Source organism: Pelobates fuscus, chromosome 1 (genome assembly GCF_036172605.1).
Source record: "Pelobates fuscus isolate aPelFus1 chromosome 1, aPelFus1.pri, whole genome shotgun sequence".
Lineage (NCBI taxonomy): Eukaryota > Metazoa > Chordata > Amphibia > Anura > Pelobatidae > Pelobates > Pelobates fuscus.
In genome coordinates this window covers 204958469-204976629 of record NC_086317.1, presented here as the reverse complement: position 1 = coordinate 204976629, position 18161 = coordinate 204958469, and the positions used below count along the sequence as shown (strand labels likewise).

General features: G+C 46.4%; 1 protein-coding gene across 1 annotated transcript in view; it reads left to right on the top strand.

Annotated features, from left to right (window-relative positions):
- The first annotated feature begins 4937 nt into the window (after window positions 1–4937).
- Window positions 4938–18161, top strand: part of LOC134608655 (monocarboxylate transporter 7-like) — a 33808-nt gene continuing 20584 nt past the window's right edge. Inside the window, exons 1-2 of the mRNA XM_063451705.1 lie at window positions 4938–5163; window positions 5611–5754. Coding sequence (XP_063307775.1) covers window positions 4938–5163; window positions 5611–5754 — 370 coding nt within the window. The remainder of the gene's footprint in view (window positions 5164–5610; window positions 5755–18161) is intronic.

Genomic DNA, 18161 nt, shown 5'->3' with positions numbered 1-18161 from the left:
TCTCTCTCAGGGAGACCTGGCAGTGAGTATTCAGCTCTTGCTGCCAGGTCTCCAGCCGTGCGGTGCTGTGTGTGAGGAGGAAGAGGCGGGGCCAGGAAGTGACATCACTTCCTGCCCTGCCTGAAGAGCACTGGACGATAAGTAGCTGGAGCAGCCTGGCAAACAGCACAGGTAAGCTTCTTATAATTTTAATTCAGGTCAGCACCCCCCTGTCTCCCTGTACCCATATCAGCCCCCCCCCCCAGTACCCACATCAACCCCCCCAGTAGCCAAATCAGCCCCCCTGTACCCACCTCAGCCCCCCTGTACCCAAATCAGCCCCCCCTGTACTCAAATCAGCCCCCCCTGTACTCAAATCAGCCCCCCCTGTACTCAAATCAGCCCCCCCAGTACCCAAAATCAGCCCCCCCAGTACCCAAATCAGCCCCCCAGTACCCAAAATCAGCCCCCCCAGTACCCAAAATCAGCCCCGCCAGTACCCACCTAAGCCCCCCCAGTACCCAAATCAGCCCCCCCAGTACCCACCTCAGCCCCCCAGTACCCACCTCAGCCCCCCTGTACCCACCTCAGCCCCCCTGTTTCCACCTCTGCACCCCTCTACCCACCTCTGCACCCCTCTACCCACCTCTGCACCCCTCTACCCACCTTAGCCCCCAGTACCCACCTCTGCACCCACCTCAGCCCCCAGTACCCACATCATCCCCCCAGTACCCACCTCTGCCCCCAGTACCCACCTCTGCTCCCACCTCAGCCCCCCTGTACCCACCTCTGCTCCCACCTCATCCCCCAGTACCCACCTCAGCCCCCCTGTACCCACCTCTGCCCCAATATCCACCTCTGCTCCCACCTTAGCCCCCCTGTACCCACCTCAGCCCCCAATATCCACCTCTGCTCCCACCTCAGCCCCCCAGTACCCACCTCGGCCCCCCTGTACCCACCTCGGCTACCACCTAAGCCCCCTGTACCCACCTCTGCTCCCACCTCAGGGCCCACATCAGCCCCCTGTACCCACCTCTGCCCAACCTTAGCCCCCCTGTACCCACATCAGCCCCCCTGTACCCACCTCAGTGCCCACATCAGCCCCCCTGTACCCACCTCAGCCCCAGTACCCACCTCAGCCCCCACCTCAGCCCCTAGTACCCACCTCAGCCCCTAGTACCCACATCAGCCCCCCTGTACTCACATCAGCCCCCCTGTACCAACCTCTGCTCCCACCTCAGCCCCCCTGTCCCCACCTCAGCCCCCAGTACCCACCTCAGCCCCCCTGCTCCCACCTCAGCCCCAGTACCCATCTCTGCTCCCACCTCTACCCCTCATTACCCACCTCAACCTCCTTTACCCACCTCAGCCCCCAGTACCCACTTCTGCTCCCACCTCAGCCCCCAGTACCCACCTCTGCTCCTACCTCAGCCCCCCTGTACCCACCTCCACCCCCAGTAACCACCTCAGCCCCCAATACCCACCTAAGCTCCTCCTCCACACACCACATCTCCCCTTGCACCCACCTCAGCCCCCTTTCTCCCTGTACCCACCTCGACCCCCCTGTACTAACCACAGCTCCACCTGCACCCACCTCAGCCCCCCAGTACTAACCACAACTCCCCCTGCACTTGCCTCAGTTCCCGTGCACCTACCTCAGCCACCATTCCTCCTTGCACTTACCCCAGGATCTACCTATCCCTGTACCCACCACATCCCTTATGCCACCTCCAACTACCATAGCTCCTATCCCTTTCAGTACCCACCACAGCCCCTATGTCCCTTCCTGAGCTCACCACAACATCTATGTACCATCTCATACTCTGTCCAGCCCCACCCCCCACTTCAGTCCCCGTGCCTCCCTGCGCCCACCTCAGTCCCCGCGCCTCACAGTGCCCACCACAGCCTCTGTGCCTCCCTGCACCTATTTCAGCATTTATCCCCCTACACACACACACACTACAGCCACTATCCAACTTATACACAGTAGAACCTCTATTATCCAAACACGCACACACTACAACCCCAGTAACCACTAGATGCCTACTACAGATTCTATCCCACACACACTGCAACACAGCCAGCCCTCTCTACTCACATAATGCACTGCAAATAGCCCCATTCACACACGCAAAAACCCACAAGGAGCCTCACTGTATAGACACACCACAAGCAGCATCCCCACACATACAAAATGACATGCAGCCTCCCTTCACATACACATCACAAACAGCATACCCACCATTGCAATACTGCACACAGCCTTCACACACACAACTTTTACAATCTCTTATAAAGCGCCAACATATTCTGCAGCGCTGTACAATAGGTAAAACAAGAGAAAGGATTAATCTAACACAACACTTTGACATACAGGAACACATCACTAACCACATCCCCCACGCACGCAACCCCACAAGTAGACTCCAAACACATGTGGCTAGTTTTAAGGTTGTACATGTGGGGGATGCTGCTTGTGATGTCCAAAGCAAAATTAGTGGAAGTGTGTAATTAAATTTGCTTTATTTTAATTGCTGGGGAGGCACGCCAGCAAGGGTTACTCCATCTAAAAACAGTGTTTATTAAAAAACTGGTTTTGGTTGGATTAACCCCTTAAAAGTAAATCTGGCCATTTTGGGGGGCACTCGGGGATGTGGGAGTCAGGGATTTGTGGCTCACACATCCATTCTGTGTGCTGGGCAGCCTACACATAATATATGTGTAAAAGCACCAGAAAGAAGGGGTAGAAGAATAGCAGGGAACCAGAAAACCTTGGACCATGACCAGGAGGGCGGGCCCTTGATCAGTCCGCCCCTGGCTCTACCACATATGGTACTTGGTTCAAGTACCCTATATCCTTTGTAGGTGCTAATGTGTTAAAATCTCACACTTTTTAAATTCACATGGAATACCTGGCAGTCCAGGTCCATGTAACTTAGAATTTACCCATGCACCTGCACAGCATTTCTCAATAGATGCACGAGGCATCATACAGAAGCCAAGTCAATGCGAACGCAGAAGTACAGTATAAGTAAGCATGCTTTGTACTTAAAGGCTTTCCTAGAAGTGGCGGTTATGCACTATGGAGATATTTTACCATTTTGGCAATAAGTACGACATAAATAAAGCCATAAAACTTGAAAAAAAAAACAGAAACTCATCACAGCAAGTAGGACTGGAGAAAGACTTAAGAACCTGCTAGAAGGTTGTCATGATTTATGAAGATCTTCAGCAAGATGCAAGGCAGCAACTCTACCAAAGGTAAAGCATGGAATGAGAGATAGGTATTAACCGACCCAAGAGTGTCTGAGCTTAACGCTATGGAGGAAATATGAAATAACAGGACTACACTAAAAAATATATTCAAACCAGAAAGAGACAAAATAAAAAATAAGAATAAGTAAAAAAATAACCATAAGACACATCCAGGTTGCAATGACCAGATATAAAAGAGATTTAAAAAAGAAAAAAAGAAAAAAGTGAGTTCAAGCACATTTTTAATAAAAAAAAAAAAAAGTTAACATATCAAATATATCTATGACAGCCTTACCTGCATACCTCATAAACATTGTGATGTCACGGGCAGACAGCCTTATTTCCTCCTTGCTTTGCACATTGTTTGCACATTGTATAGGTCATATGCCTTCAGTGCAGTGGTCACCCATCACTTATAGGTTAATATTGACTTTAATTCAAGAAATTCAAGAAAAGTGAGAATATTTGTACATTTACAGGTTAGTATTAAACCTCCTTTGATATTTAATTCTTGTTTAGAAACCTATTTGCCAAATACATATCAACCACAAGCCTTTACAATAACATGTGGACAGAAAAGGACTAGGACAGTCTTTTGAATAAATAATTATATTTACATCAACATTCACTATACTACATTTACTAAAATAATTCAAATTGAAGATCTGTGTTGGTTGACTACTGTGTTTTCAGAATTTTAGGCATTGACATAGGAACCAATTATCTGCTATTAAAAACATACTTTAATGAGAAGAAATGATGAAGTATTAAGAATAATTGTCTGTTTAAAGGGACACAAAGCACCATAACCACTACAGTGGATTCCAATATACAGTAGTCAGAGGTGGTATCCGGAGGTATGGGAAGAATTCTTCTATGGGGATGTCACTGGAAGTAATATTATGGGAGTCAATGACATTCCCGTAGAAGAATCCTTCCCATACCTCCGAATACCACCTCTGGCTACTGTATATTTACATCTATATTGGTATACTAATTTTGGACTTTCTCAACCTCTGGACTTTAAAATCTGGACATTTCTGTATTTATTACCATATTTTTCTTATTTAAGCTGTTTTCCACTGTACCTTAAGGATTATTAATCTGTGACCCCTTCTGTTGTTTTTTCTTTGTTTACTGTCCATAAGCGGGGAAGAGGGATCCCCCCTTTTATTATTTCTAGCAGGTGTTGTCAGCGCTGTCCCTTTTTCTATATCTCTTATTATCTCCATATTTGCTTTCACACCTTTTTGGAGTAATAGTGACAAAAACATGCTCTTCTGATAATGTGAAAATTACACTTCTGAAATCTGAATAAGAAATTGCCAATCTATCTGACCTTGAATGGCAGTGTCAGACTGAGAGAACTGCAAACAAGTTCTCATTGATGCTGCAGAAGTATAAATTCTACATTATCAATGTGGCTGCAAGGGGATTCCTGTTTTATGTTTAACTGCTCCAAAATGGTTTGTCAGCAAACTGGTGGACAACACCCATGGACTTATAGCACCCAGACCACTAAAATAATCTGCAGTGCTTGGAGTGTCCATTTAGCTTTACAGCCATCTTATTTCTGCCCATGGAGATTAGAAAAGCAAAAGAATGTGGCTTCTTCAGAGATAATTTCCTAATACTGTGTAAATGTAACTATTTTTCCCCAATATGTGTATGATGTATTATGGCTTTGTGTCCTCAGGGCGAACATGATTGCTATGAAGAAATTTATGCGCCCCAATGTTTATACAAAGGTGCCTGATGGAGGCTGGGGCTGGGTGATTGCCGTGGCCTTTTTCTTTGTGGAAGCCTTCACATACGGAATCATCAATACTTTTGGAATTTTCTTTGATGAACTAAAAGACTACTTTAATGAAAGTAACGACAAAGTATCATGGATCTTTTCTATCTGTGCATTTGTCTTCACAGTCACAGGTAAGTGGTTTAAAGGAATAGTTCTTTGGAGGTCAGGTAACCTGACTTTATATGAAGGGATAGAAAATGCTTTGATCTACAAGAACTGCATGTTACCTGCAGACATTTATTTGACGTTTTAGCCCCACTCTCACGTAGAAAGACACCAGCTCATAGGCTGGAAGTTTATCTGGTTATTTTAGTCAATCCACAATTCAGTGATAAGGGAATCACCAAAGAAATACTCAGCATTAAATTCAGGCTCTCTTCATGAAAGGTTTTATATTCTAGAAAAATTATATTCTAGGAAGGGTGTCAAATTGACAAAGGAATTGCAAGATGAAAAAAGGCTATAATTTTCCTCAAAATGTGCAATTCCCAGTTGAGTGAATAACCCCTAAATGTATTTAGATTTGTTATGGAACACTCTTAATTACAGGAACAAAAGTGTCATCTGTTTAATTTTAGCTCCCATTGCTAGTATCCTGACCAGTCAGTTTGGACATCGCCTTGTAGTCATGGCTGGAGGATTGCTTTGTAGTATTGGCATGCTGGTAACCACATTTGCAAGCAATGTGAACACAATGTACATCTCAATTGGCGTTATGTCAGGTAAGTGCCCCAATCCCAAAATCATACAAAATTGTACCAGAAATGTTAGTAAGTGCCCCTCATTTACAGCTCTTAGTAGAAAAGAAAGATTAAACCCTCCTTGCTCCTATGGCCAGCATTGTGCGACTGAGTGAAAGAACTTTGTAGTGGCAAAACTAATATTTCCCAGTACAATACATTCACACATGGAAAGTGCCATAAGATTTCCGTCTGAGGAAACCTTACCTGAGGGATCCTGATTACTGATGTCGCGAACATAAAATTTTCCGTTCGCGAATGGCGGACGCGAACTTCCGCAAATGTTCGCGACCGGGCGAACCGCCATAGACTTCAATAGGCAGGCAAATTTTAAAACCCACAGGGACTCTTTCTGGCCATAATAGTGATGGAAACGTTGTTTCAAGGGGACTAACACCTGGACTGTGGCATGCCGGAGGGGGATCCATGGCAAAACTCCCGTGGAAAATTACATAGTTGATGCAGAGTCTGGTTTTAATCCATAAAGGGCATAAATCACCTAACATTCCTAAATTGTTTGGAATAACGTGCTTTAAAACATCAGGTATGATGTTGAATCGATCAGGTAGTGTAAGGGTTACGCCCGCTTCACAGTGACAGACCAAACTCCCCGTTTAACGCACCGCAAACAACCGCAAACAGTCCATTTGCACAACCGCAAACTCCCCATTTGCACAAGGTTGGATACCAAGCTAGCCATGTCCCGTTCCTTGTCCTCACTGATGTCATTCCTCCACCCAGCCACGTACAACACCAAGGGTCCCCGAAAGGTGACAACAAGCCCCTTGGGACGCCTGCTGTGTTTGGTCTTCCACCTCCTCAAAGCCACCTTCCTCCTCTGACTCCTCTTCTTCAGACTCCTCTCTCTGCGTTGCCTCTCTCTGCGTTATTATAAGGTGTGTTAAGTAGTACTATTGCTATCAGTTTAATCCCTGTTACGTACCCTATCAGGGGACGTGTATATGGCATCGATTTTAGGAACCGGGAGATGGAAAAAGATGCTTGGTCGGTCCTCCTACTTCAAATTTGGGGCACTGCGCGTGTAATCTAATGTGCCACCAAAAAGGAGTGGTGTGTTAAGTAGTCCCCCTCATCAGGCATTTTTTAGTCGAATGTATCGCCCACTGTCAGTCCCTTCGGGATTCATCCCTCATTCATCTTAATAAAGGTGAGGTAATCTAGACTTTTTTGACCTAGGCGACTTCTCTTCTCAGTGACAGTACCTCCTGCTGCACTGAAGGTCCTTTCTGACAGGACACTTGAAGCGGGGCAGGCCAGAAGTTCTATCGCAAATTGGGATAGCTCAGGCCACAGGTCAAGCCTGCACACCCAGTAGTCAAGGGGTTCATCGCTCCGATATCTGCAGTTAAGGCGAGGTAGTCTGCTACCTGTCGGTCAAGTCGTTCTCTGAGGGTGGACCCCGAAGGGCTGTGGCGATGCATAGGACTTAAAAAGCTCCGCATGTCCTCCATCAACAACACGTCTGTAAAGCGTCCTGTCCTTGCCGGCGTGGTCGTGGAAGGAGGAGGATTACTTTCACCTCTTCCTCTGTTAGATTCCCGTTGTGCTGTGACATCACCCTTATACGCTGTGTAAAGCATACTTTTTAATTTATTTTGGAACTGCTGCATCCTTTCCGACTTGCGGTAATTCGGTAACATTTCAGGCACTTTCTGCTTATACCGGGGGTCTAGTAGCGTGGACACCCAGTACAGGTCGTTCTCCTTCAGCCTTTTTATACAAGGTCCCTCAACAGGCACGACAGCATGAAAGACCCCATTTGCACAAGGTTGGATGCCGAGCTACTCATTTCCCGTTCCTCCTCCTCCTCAGTGATGTCAATGAAGGTATGTTCTTCCCCCCAGCCACGTACAACACCACGGGTACCAGATAGGTGACAACGAGCACCCTGGGATGCCTGTTGTGGTTGGTCTTCCTCCTCCTCCTCAAAGCCACATTCCTCCTCTGACTCCTCTTCCTCACAATCCTCTTCCAGCGTTGCCGCAGGTCCAGCAAGCGATGCTGATAAGGCTGTTTCTGGTGGTGATGGTGACCACAACTCTTCCTCTTCCTCTTTACGCTCATCTACGGCCTGATCCAGCACTCTTCGCAGGGCATGCTCCAGGAAGAAAACAAATGTTATGATGTCGCTTATGGTGCCTTCGGTGCGACTGACTAGGTTTGTCACCTCCTCAAAAAGACGCATGAGCCTACAGGCATTGCGCATGAGCATCCAGTAACGTGGCAAAAAAATTCCCAGCTCCGCAGAGGCTGTCCTAGCACCCCGGTCATACAAATACTCGTTAACGGCTTTTACTTGTTGGAGAAGGCGGTCAAACATTAGGAGTGTTGAATTCCAACGTGTCGGGCTGTCGCACATCAAGCGCCTCACTGGCATGTTGTTTCGCCACTGGATATCTGCAAAGTGCGCCATGGCAGTGTAGGAACGCCTGAAATGGCCACACACCTTCCTGGCCTGCTTCAGGACGCCTGTAAGCCTGGGTACTTATGCACAAAGCGTTGTACGATCAGATTACACACATGTGCCATGCACGGCACATGTGTCAACTTGCCCAAATTCAATGCCGCCAACAAATTTCTTCCTTTGTCACAAACCACTTTGCCGATCTCCAGTTGGTGCGGAGTCGGCCACTGATCCACCTGTGCGTTCAGGGCGGACAGGAGTGCTGGTCCGGTGTGACTCTCTGCTTTCAGGCAAATCAACCCCAAGACGGCGTGACACTGCCGTATCCGGGATGTGGAATAATACCTGGGGAGCTGGGGGGGTGCCGTTGATGTGGAGCAAGACGCAGCAGCAGAAGAGGACTCAGCCGAGGAGGTTATGGAAGAGGATGGAGTAGGAGGAGTAGAGGAGGTGGCAGCAGGCCTGCCTGCAAGTCGTGGCGGTGTCACCACTCCTCTGCAGAGCCACGCATTCCATGCTTGGCAGGCATCAGCGGGTTTACCCAATGCGCAGTGTAGGTGATATACCTGCCCTGACCATGCTTTGCAGACCAGGTATCAGTGGTCAGATGGACCCTTGCCTCAACACTGTGTGCCAGACATGCCATTACTTCCTTTTGCACAATCGAGTACAGGTTGGGGATTGCCTTTTGTGCAAAGAAATTTCGGCCTGGTACCTTCCACTGCGGTGTCCCAATAGCTACAAATTTTTGGAACGCCTCAGACTCCACTAGCTTGTATGGTAAAAGCTGGTGGGCTAAGAGTTCAGACAAGCCAGCTGTCAGATGCCGGGCAAGGGGGTGACTTTGTGACATTGGCTTCTTACGCTCAAACATGTCCTTAACAGACACCTGACTGTGGGCAGATGAGCAGGAACTGCTCAAGGCGAGAGATGGAGTGGCGGATGGTTGAGAGGGGGCAAGGAGGACAGGGCTGAAGATGCTGGACCAGGAGGAGGATGGCGGCTTTGAGTTTGTGTGCTGCTTGTACTCATGTGTTGATCCCATAGGCGTTTGTGATGTGCGATCATGTGCCTTCGCAAAGCAGTTGTACCTAGGTGGGTGTTGGACTTCCCACGACTCCGTTTATTTCGGCACAGGTTGCAAATGGCATCGCTGTTGTCAGAGGCAGACACACAAAAAAAATGCCACACTGCTGAGCTCTGCAATGACGGCATTCTGGTGGTGGCAACAGCATGCGTTGATTGGCGTGCTGTCTGGCTGACCCCGGGTGCCGATGCATGCTGTCTGACTGTGCCACTAGCTCCTTGCGACGACCTCCCTCTGCTTCCAACTTGTCTCCTCCTCCTCTCTGTCTCCCCATCTGAACTTTCCCCCTGTTCTTCTTCTCTTCTAGCGGGCACCCATGTGACATCCACGGACGCATCGTCATCATCAACCGCTTCACTTGTATCTGACAACTCAGCAAAGGAAGCAGCAGCGGGTACAACATCATCATCACCACACCGTACGTCCATGTGTGTAATGCTGCCTAACTGAGACATATCCCTGTTATCTACATCCTCTGGCAATAATGCTTGTGCATCACTCATTTCTACCAACTGATGTGTAAATAACTCCTCTAACATATCAAGTGAAGCGGCTGTGGTGCTAGTGTTGGTGGTGGCGGCAGGCAGGCGAGTGGTAACTTGAGAGGTGCCCGAAGCTAAGCTGGAGGAGTGTGGTGCGTCAAGGTTCCGAGCGGAAGCTGTAGAAGATTGGGTGTCCTGTGTTAGCCAGTCAACTATGTCCTCAGAACTTCGAAGTACGTGGCCTCTGAACACTGGGCATTATTCAAGGGCCAAAGGGAATCACAGCACCACGACCACGACGGCCCCTGCGGGGTGGCCTGCCTCTGCCTGTCATTTTTTTTTCGATTAGTGGTACTATGCGTGCAAGCTACTGTGACAACAGATATGAGTGGCACTGTGCACTGGCAGAAGTTGGCAGAGTAGACGCTGTAGGCCTGACACGCATGCTTGCAGACAACTAACTGCTATTCAATCTATTACATTTAAAAAAAAATCTTTTTTAAAAATGTACACTGCTGTTACACCAGATATGAGTTGCACTGGTGTGACACTGTGCCCTGGCAGGCCCTGAAACGCACACGTGTGAAGGAAACTGACTGCTATTATTTCACAGTCAAATTTCTAGTTTTTTATTTAATGTACACTACTGTTACACCAGATATGAGTTGCACTGGTGTGACACTGTGCCCTGGCAGGCCCTGAAATGCACACGTGTGAAGGAAACTGACTGCTATTATTTCACAGTCAAATTTCTAGGTTTTTTTTTTTAAATGTACACTACTGTTACACCAGATATGAGTTGCACTGGTGTGACACTGTGCCCTGGCAGGCCTTGAAAGGCACACGTGTGAAGGAAACTGACTGCTATTATATTACAGTCAAAAAAGTTTTTGGTTTTTTTTAAATGCAAGCTATTGTGACACCAGATATGAGTGGTGGCACTGGGCAAGTGGGCACAGTATACGCTGTGAGCCTGACACACACGCTGGCAGGCAGGCAGGCAACTGCAATTAGATTACACAGAAAAAAAAAGCAGACTGATGTTCTAGCCCTAAAAAGGGCTTTTTGGGGTGCTGTCCTTACAGCAGAGATCAGATGAGTCCTTCAGGACTGTAGTGGACACTGAATACACTAGCCTAGCTATCGTTTTCCCTATTAAATCAGCAGCAGCACGCTGGCCCTCCTCTCACTAAGAATGCAGCTTCAGAATGAATCTAAAATGGATGCTATCCAGGAGGTGGGAGGGTCTGGGAGGGAGGGTCTGCTGCTGATTGGCTGGAATGTGTCTGTTGACTGTGAGGTACAGGGTCAAAGTTTACTCAATGATGATGAATAGGGGGCAGACCGAACATCGCATATGTTCGCCATCCGTGGCGAACGCGAACAAGCTATGTTCGCCAGGAACTATTCGCCAGCGAACCGTTCGGGACATCACTAATCCTGATATTTATGTTGGACTTTTGTTCAGTGTAGGACTGACGACTCGGGCAGATAGGTCATGGACAGAGGGCCTGAGGCAGATAGGGGCCATGCTCTAGTTGAGGAGATCATAGACCTCACCGCCTAGAAAACATAATTAATCACATATTAAAGTGGGAGGTTATGGGACTCCTGCAACCTCTACAATCACAGGTTAGGTGACCCCTTCTCAGTGAGACCCAGTGTTCTGTCACAGTTCTTGCTGTCTGGAAAGTATTTAGAAATCTGGGCAGACTAGATGGGCCGAATGGTTCTTATCTGCCGTCACATTCTATGTTTCTATGTTTCTATGGTCTCTTTCCCCTCTGCAGTGCTCTCTGTGAGGGGGAAGAGGTGGCCAGGGGGTGGGAGGAGGAAGGGTGAGCACCTAGGAGATAAGGAGCTGTAGCAGCCTGCAAGAAAGTACAGTTAAGCGCCATGTAGACTTTTTGTATAGCCCCTATCCCCAACGCACCTACCTTAGCCCTCCCTGCACCCACATCAGCCCCTAATGCAGAAAACCAAAAGGCAGATCCTCAGCTGTTATTGATTTTTATCTTCCAGTTGAGTTTCTGACTCATGCTGGAGCAGGCAGGTTCACCAACATAAAGGCCTGTAGGGCCAGTGACATGGTAGTAACTGACAGGGTAAAACACTAAATTCAGTATACACGACTAATACTTAAAGGGGCACTATAGTCACCAGAACAACTACAGCTTAATGTACGAAGAAACGAATGATGAATAGGGTAGATCCAATAATTCACATAGCTATATGCAAACCATTGAAAAAGACCCCATTCATTGCCTACCTCAAAGCTGCAAAGTAGGGGGTAACCCAGAGAAAATACACAGAAAAGGAGACCCTTGAGACAAGGGGATCCTGAGAAGCAACTTTGGACACGGAAAAGGCACTTGAATGCCTGGTAACAGGAAAGAGAGAGAGAGTAATAGGAGAATGAACAGGTGAGAGATAATGAATCATAACCTGTACCCCCAACTTGCTTGATATATCATACTAGTACAAAATAATAGTAAAACTAGATGAATAGCCCCGCACGAGGGCTATAGAGGAGTAACAAACAAGAGAACCCCCAAAAATATCTCTCCAATAGCTGCCTAGTATAATATGTGGATACAACCACCTTAACTAGGGCAAACACACTAAATGCCTGCTACCGTTGGCAAACCGAAAAGTCACCTAATAAAAAACTATAAAGTGCTACCTAAAAGTGTGAGACAAACATAAGAAAAATAAAGTAAAGGAAACGCTCGACGCGCGTTTCAGCGTGTATGCACGCCGTCGTCAGGAGCTAGTCAAACACTGTGTGCTCCCAGGCTTCTTAAATATCCGACGTATCATGACCAGATGGCTTGCAGCTGATCGAGGCAAATTGAAGGTGTCATTCTGTCCCACCTCCTATGCCGCATCATAGCCGAGTAGTGCCTATGCATTGGTGGAAGTGTGGGTCAATCATAAGGTGATCCCACAGCGGATCCGCCTATCCTCATTGTTGCACACACTCGGCGGCGGTCATAGGTTCAACAGCATGTCCGTCAAATGTGGGCGGACAAGGGGGAGGGGATGCAGTAACTAGCAATCCAATCGCCATGAATCCTTCAATGCTGGGCTGTCCAGCTAAGTGGGAGTGTGAAGCTCCGTCAAAGAGGCGGGGTTTCATGTCAATCACTCAAATCTGGTAAAAGGGGATTATTCACTAAACTAGCACATCGCACATACACCGATTATGGTGCTTAACGAGGGCTAATAGATAAATAAACAAACCACTTATGAGTGCCCACGATGGAAGATCATATTACGACATCTAACCCAAGCTTAAAGGTGAAATGAATGCTGCAAGACCAACTTTAGAACTCCACTATCTTAGAGGGTTATGCTAATGCATAACATGGGTTAATACATCAAACCCATATGCTGCAAAGAGCTACAAAGAAAGACAGAGAGAGGGGCCATTAGTTAAACTGCGTTAAATGACAGTCCCTCAATTAAAGGGATAGTACTATTAAGTCAGATAAAGAGCTAGTGATTACACACAATGTTGTTCCAAAGAACAGATGACAAAAAACAAAAAAACTTTATTATTTACATATATACACCATTGCGCAGTCAGCAATTTAAGGATTTAAAAATAGTTCTAAGAGGGTGACTAGCCTATTAATCGTGGATGTTATAGTACCCTTTAAACTATAAAAATGGAGTAAATGAGAACCCCTCATTGAGTCCTTTAGGGGAGAGTGTTTTTAATTTGTAAATCCAATAGGACTCCCTTTGTCTCAATTTGCGGTCCCAGTCACCTTTACGTTGGGGCTGGGGTATAAGTTCTATGCCCATAAAACGTAATCTGCTGGATGAATTAGCATGATATATCTTCAAATGTCTGGAGATAGGGGTTTCCAGTCTCCTTCTGACAGAGTTCACATGTTCCCTAATGCGGAATTTAAAGGGGCGGAAGGTCTTCCCCACGTACTTAATTCCACATGAACACGTCAGAAGGTAGATGACCCCCTCCGTACGACAGTTGAAGAAAGATTGTACATGATGGACTTCGTGATTGGAACTATCTGAAAACATCTTAGTGTCTTTGGGTATAAATTGGCAGGCACTACAGTGTCCGCAACCATACGTGCCTTTAGGAAGATATGGTTTGGCTAAATTGCCAATTGGTTGTTCTGGTGACTATAGTTAGTCTTTGCATGCATTTTCATGTAAACACTGCCTTTTCAGAGAAAAACATTGCAGCCTTAGGACACCTGCAGTGGCCACTTCTCAGATGGCTTCTCTGGGGGCTTTCTGGGGCAGTGCTGGCCCACCTCCTTGACGGAGATCATCAATGTCACGAAAGCACCCTACTTCAAGAGTGTGCCTGATATAGTTGTGGTGGTGAAAGGGTTAAAGATCACTATTTGTCTGCACTAAAACGGAAATAATGATAAATTCCCACTTAACACTACCCAAACTTAACCATAATAATATAAATATTAAAATGTTAACACTGCCACCACCAAGACAATTTATAAATGGGGTGCCTTCGTCCCCCACGTAAATTAATAAAAAAAAAAAACACCAAATACAACTTAGCACAATATTTATGTTATTGCATAACACTAATTAGTCTATTCTGGTAACGTGATTCTTTACCAGACAAAGGCAGAACACAATAAAGGAATATTTATTATGAGCATCAAATAGTCACAATGCATACAAAAAATAGATGATAAACAAATTATTTACACCAACAACAGATAAAAAAACTAAAAGGAAAAAATAACAGAAGTTCCAATCACTTACTCAGGTTTAAACTCAGGTAAAACTTCTGCCCTGGGGGTCTCTGGCAAGGAAGATGGTGACTCACTCAAAATTAGATTTTGGCCCCAAGCAAGTACAATATGCATTTCGATAGCATTGGATATATACCCTGTGGATTACCAAGCCTGGCCCAGAGGTGAAGAAAAGGCTAACCTCTAGAAACAATAAGTGACCACCCCCTTGTGTTCCAGACCAACATGAATCCAAATAGAAATGTTTTCTTCGATCTCCTCTTTTGTACTTGCCAACGAAATAATAATTGCATCTATGAATTTGTTACCATTTTTCCATTCCATAGATACGTCACACTTCTTACTTGTGACCCAATATAGCGGACATCACAATCCCTTCCCATATGGTTAAGTTACGCCAATCATGTTTAGGATTGATTAGAAGATTGTGCTTGTCCCATTCTAAATATAATAAAAATGAGGCTTAATTATTAATCTGTGGATAAGTATTAATGTTTCTTTTGGATCTAATACTGGAACACAAGGGTTTTTTTTCTTGAAAGCTAATGATCATTAATATTTTAAGAAATTAACTCATCAATTAAGAGTTACAGGCCATATGGTTGAAGTCAGTTAGTTTACATTGGAACTAGACATACAGGCTTTTCAAGTGTAGAATTTCACAGTCCACCTTGCAGAGCCTTTGATTAATCAAAGAATCAATCCATGTTGTAAGTCATCTGACCCCTTTCACATTCCTACCCCTTCTGTCATCTGACCTCTACCAAGTGGCCAATTCATATATGCACTACGTAAATTACATTAAATGGGAATATTCTATAGTGCAACAATGAATTACGTACTCTTGGCATGACACCTCCCCCAAATAAGAGAAGCAATAGGAGAAGGCTCTCATGCTTCTACCTTGTGTATCAACACTTGTTCTTTTTTTTTGCCTTCACACCATACACTCATCTTTTTCATAGCACTGTTTATGTATGAATGGGGTAGCCCTCATGTGTTCTCACACCTCCCCCTAAAAGGCTTGCATTTAGTCCCTAAGCCATATAACAGCCATATCCACAACAAACATGCCTGATTTGCCTGTTTCCATTTGCCACTGCTCTCTGGTCACATCCCTTGGGCCACACCCACTGCACCCATGTAGAATCTCTAAGGGGAAGAAACCAACAGATTTCTGCAGTACCCCCCTGTAAACACACAAAAGATGAGACAGAAAACACTCCCATTTGCTTGTATCAACACCCTTCATCTCTTTTATTGTGTGGTCTGTCTGCTGGGCTCATTGCACTATCTGACTCTGAACCTTTCGTTCAGAACCAGACAGTTGCTTAGAGACAGACTCCTGCTCCTGAGCTGGCTTGGGTGTATGCGTGACGTGTGGTGGTGATAAGGTGACAAGGTTCCTTGTTTCCCTAACAGTATGCTCCCATGCGGCCATACTCCCTGGATCCACAGGCTGAGTCTGTCCCTGCCCTTCACTTTGGGCAGACTGTGGATGGGTCGACTTTCCTACCGATGAAACCACTGTCTCTCCCTCGCTTCCACTCCATCTCCTCACACAAACAGAACCTTGGGAACTGGCTGAGTCTGGCACGGAGTACGGCTCACAAACATTCTGCTCTCCCCTCATAGCCATGCTGTCCCTCCACATTTTATACACAGCACATTAAATACATTTGCTTCAGGCACATTTTTGCACATATATTCATTCAACCCCCTCTTGCTAGAAGTTTTTTTCTGTACATTTTCACAGGACACCTTTGACACCCCATGGTCAGGCACAGAATGTTGCCCACACTTACGTAATTTCCTCACCCAGCCAGGCCATCCTCTCACATAGACCTTCAAACTCTCCTGGTTCTCGCACCTGACCTATTCCTGGTTGAGGCACAGGTGAACATACCAACTCATCCTGCCCTGACTCCCAATGAGTTAAACCACTTTTTTTTCACATGGCATCTCAAACATTTCTGGCTCTGGCACAGATAGGCACACACGCTCATCCTCCCCTAGCTTCCTGTGAAGTTGTTTTTGCCCATTCCCTCATGGTATTGCATACATCTCTGGCTCTGGCACAGACTAACACACAATCTGCCCTCCCAGCAAAGTTGTCAAGATCTCTTACCTTATTCCATCATGCCCACGTGGTGCAGGATCCAGGGCAGACTCCTCTTCCAACGAGTTAAGCATGTAACACGCCGGCCGCTGGAGTCACCCCCTTTTTATGACGTGGCGCATGCGCTCCAACGTCATGACGTCATTGACGAGGCCCCGTGGCCTTAAAGCAAAAGACGCTCCCTTATAAAAGGGGTGCCTTTTGCCTTGTTCCTTGCCCTATTGTGGTTCCTTATTTTCCCCTTAGTGCTCTTTGATTCGTCTTGCATATTTACTGTTGTTTTTGTATACTGACCTGGCTTGGATTTTGACGTTCCTGTTTTCTGGTTCCCTGACTCGGTTTGTATTTTGACCTCCTGATTTCTAGTATGCTGACCCGGCTATTCTTGTATCATTCTCCTGATCTCTGGTATTATGATTTTTGTCTATCCTCTGACTACTCTTTTTCACCTACGTTAAATCCGACCATTTTAAGGTTCAGTAATACATGCTTGGATTTTTTGTGGGTTTACATACTGCGTGTTGGGTTATCACACGACCGTGATATTAGAATAGGACCTTGGACCCTGCAGGTGTCAACCCACAAGCTTCTGGCCATGATGTGCGGTTCGAGGAAATGGACCAGTTTGCCCTTGCGCTGCAGACTTTACTGGCTCGTACAGCACATCTGCAAACCGAAGCGCAAAATCCTATACCTGTAGTTGCTTCACTTAACCTAGAGGTTGCCACAGTTAATACGTCCACTCATATGACGTCCCCTTTACGTTACGGAGGTGCATGCTGAGGGTTTTTAAACCAAGTCAGCATACACTTCGAATTACAACCCAGGGCCTACCCTATCAAAAGGACTAGAGTGGGTTTTATGATCAACCTACTTGTAGATAGGGCATTGATATGGGCAAACCCTTTATGTTAAAATAACAACCCCTTGGTATACAACTATGCTGAGTTTGTGGCTGCATTCAAACAAACCTTTGATCCCCCAGGAAGATGAGTGAATGCAGCCAAAACTCTTCTTAAGATGGAACAAGGATCCCTTCCTCTTGTGGAGTACGCTTTAGAATTTCGCACTTATGCTGCAGAAGTGCGATGGAACAACCAGGCATTTGTAGACATATTTATGAATGGTCTCTCGGATACTTTGTTGGATGAGGTTGCAGCTAGGGACTTGCCAGAGGATTTAGAAGAACTCATAACCTATCTGTCCCATATAGACGAGGGCCTCAGGCTTGACCTTAACGCTCCCAACTTCAGAAATAACCACTGTGGCCATCCCTGAACCAATGCAGTTAGTGTGAGAACAGGAATGAACCGTTAAGATTATGGACCAGCACTGGTACATTATCAGGAGTGTGTGAACTACTCCGGGAGGATGGCTGCGTGATATGGGTGAGCTTAATGCAACCTGAACAGGTTGTGGATTCAGGGCCTCCTTCTAAACTTACCCTAAGCCCTGGAGGGCCCCGGGGTGGGGGGGGGGGGGGGGGAGGGTTGGGAACATAGCGGCAAACTGGGAATGT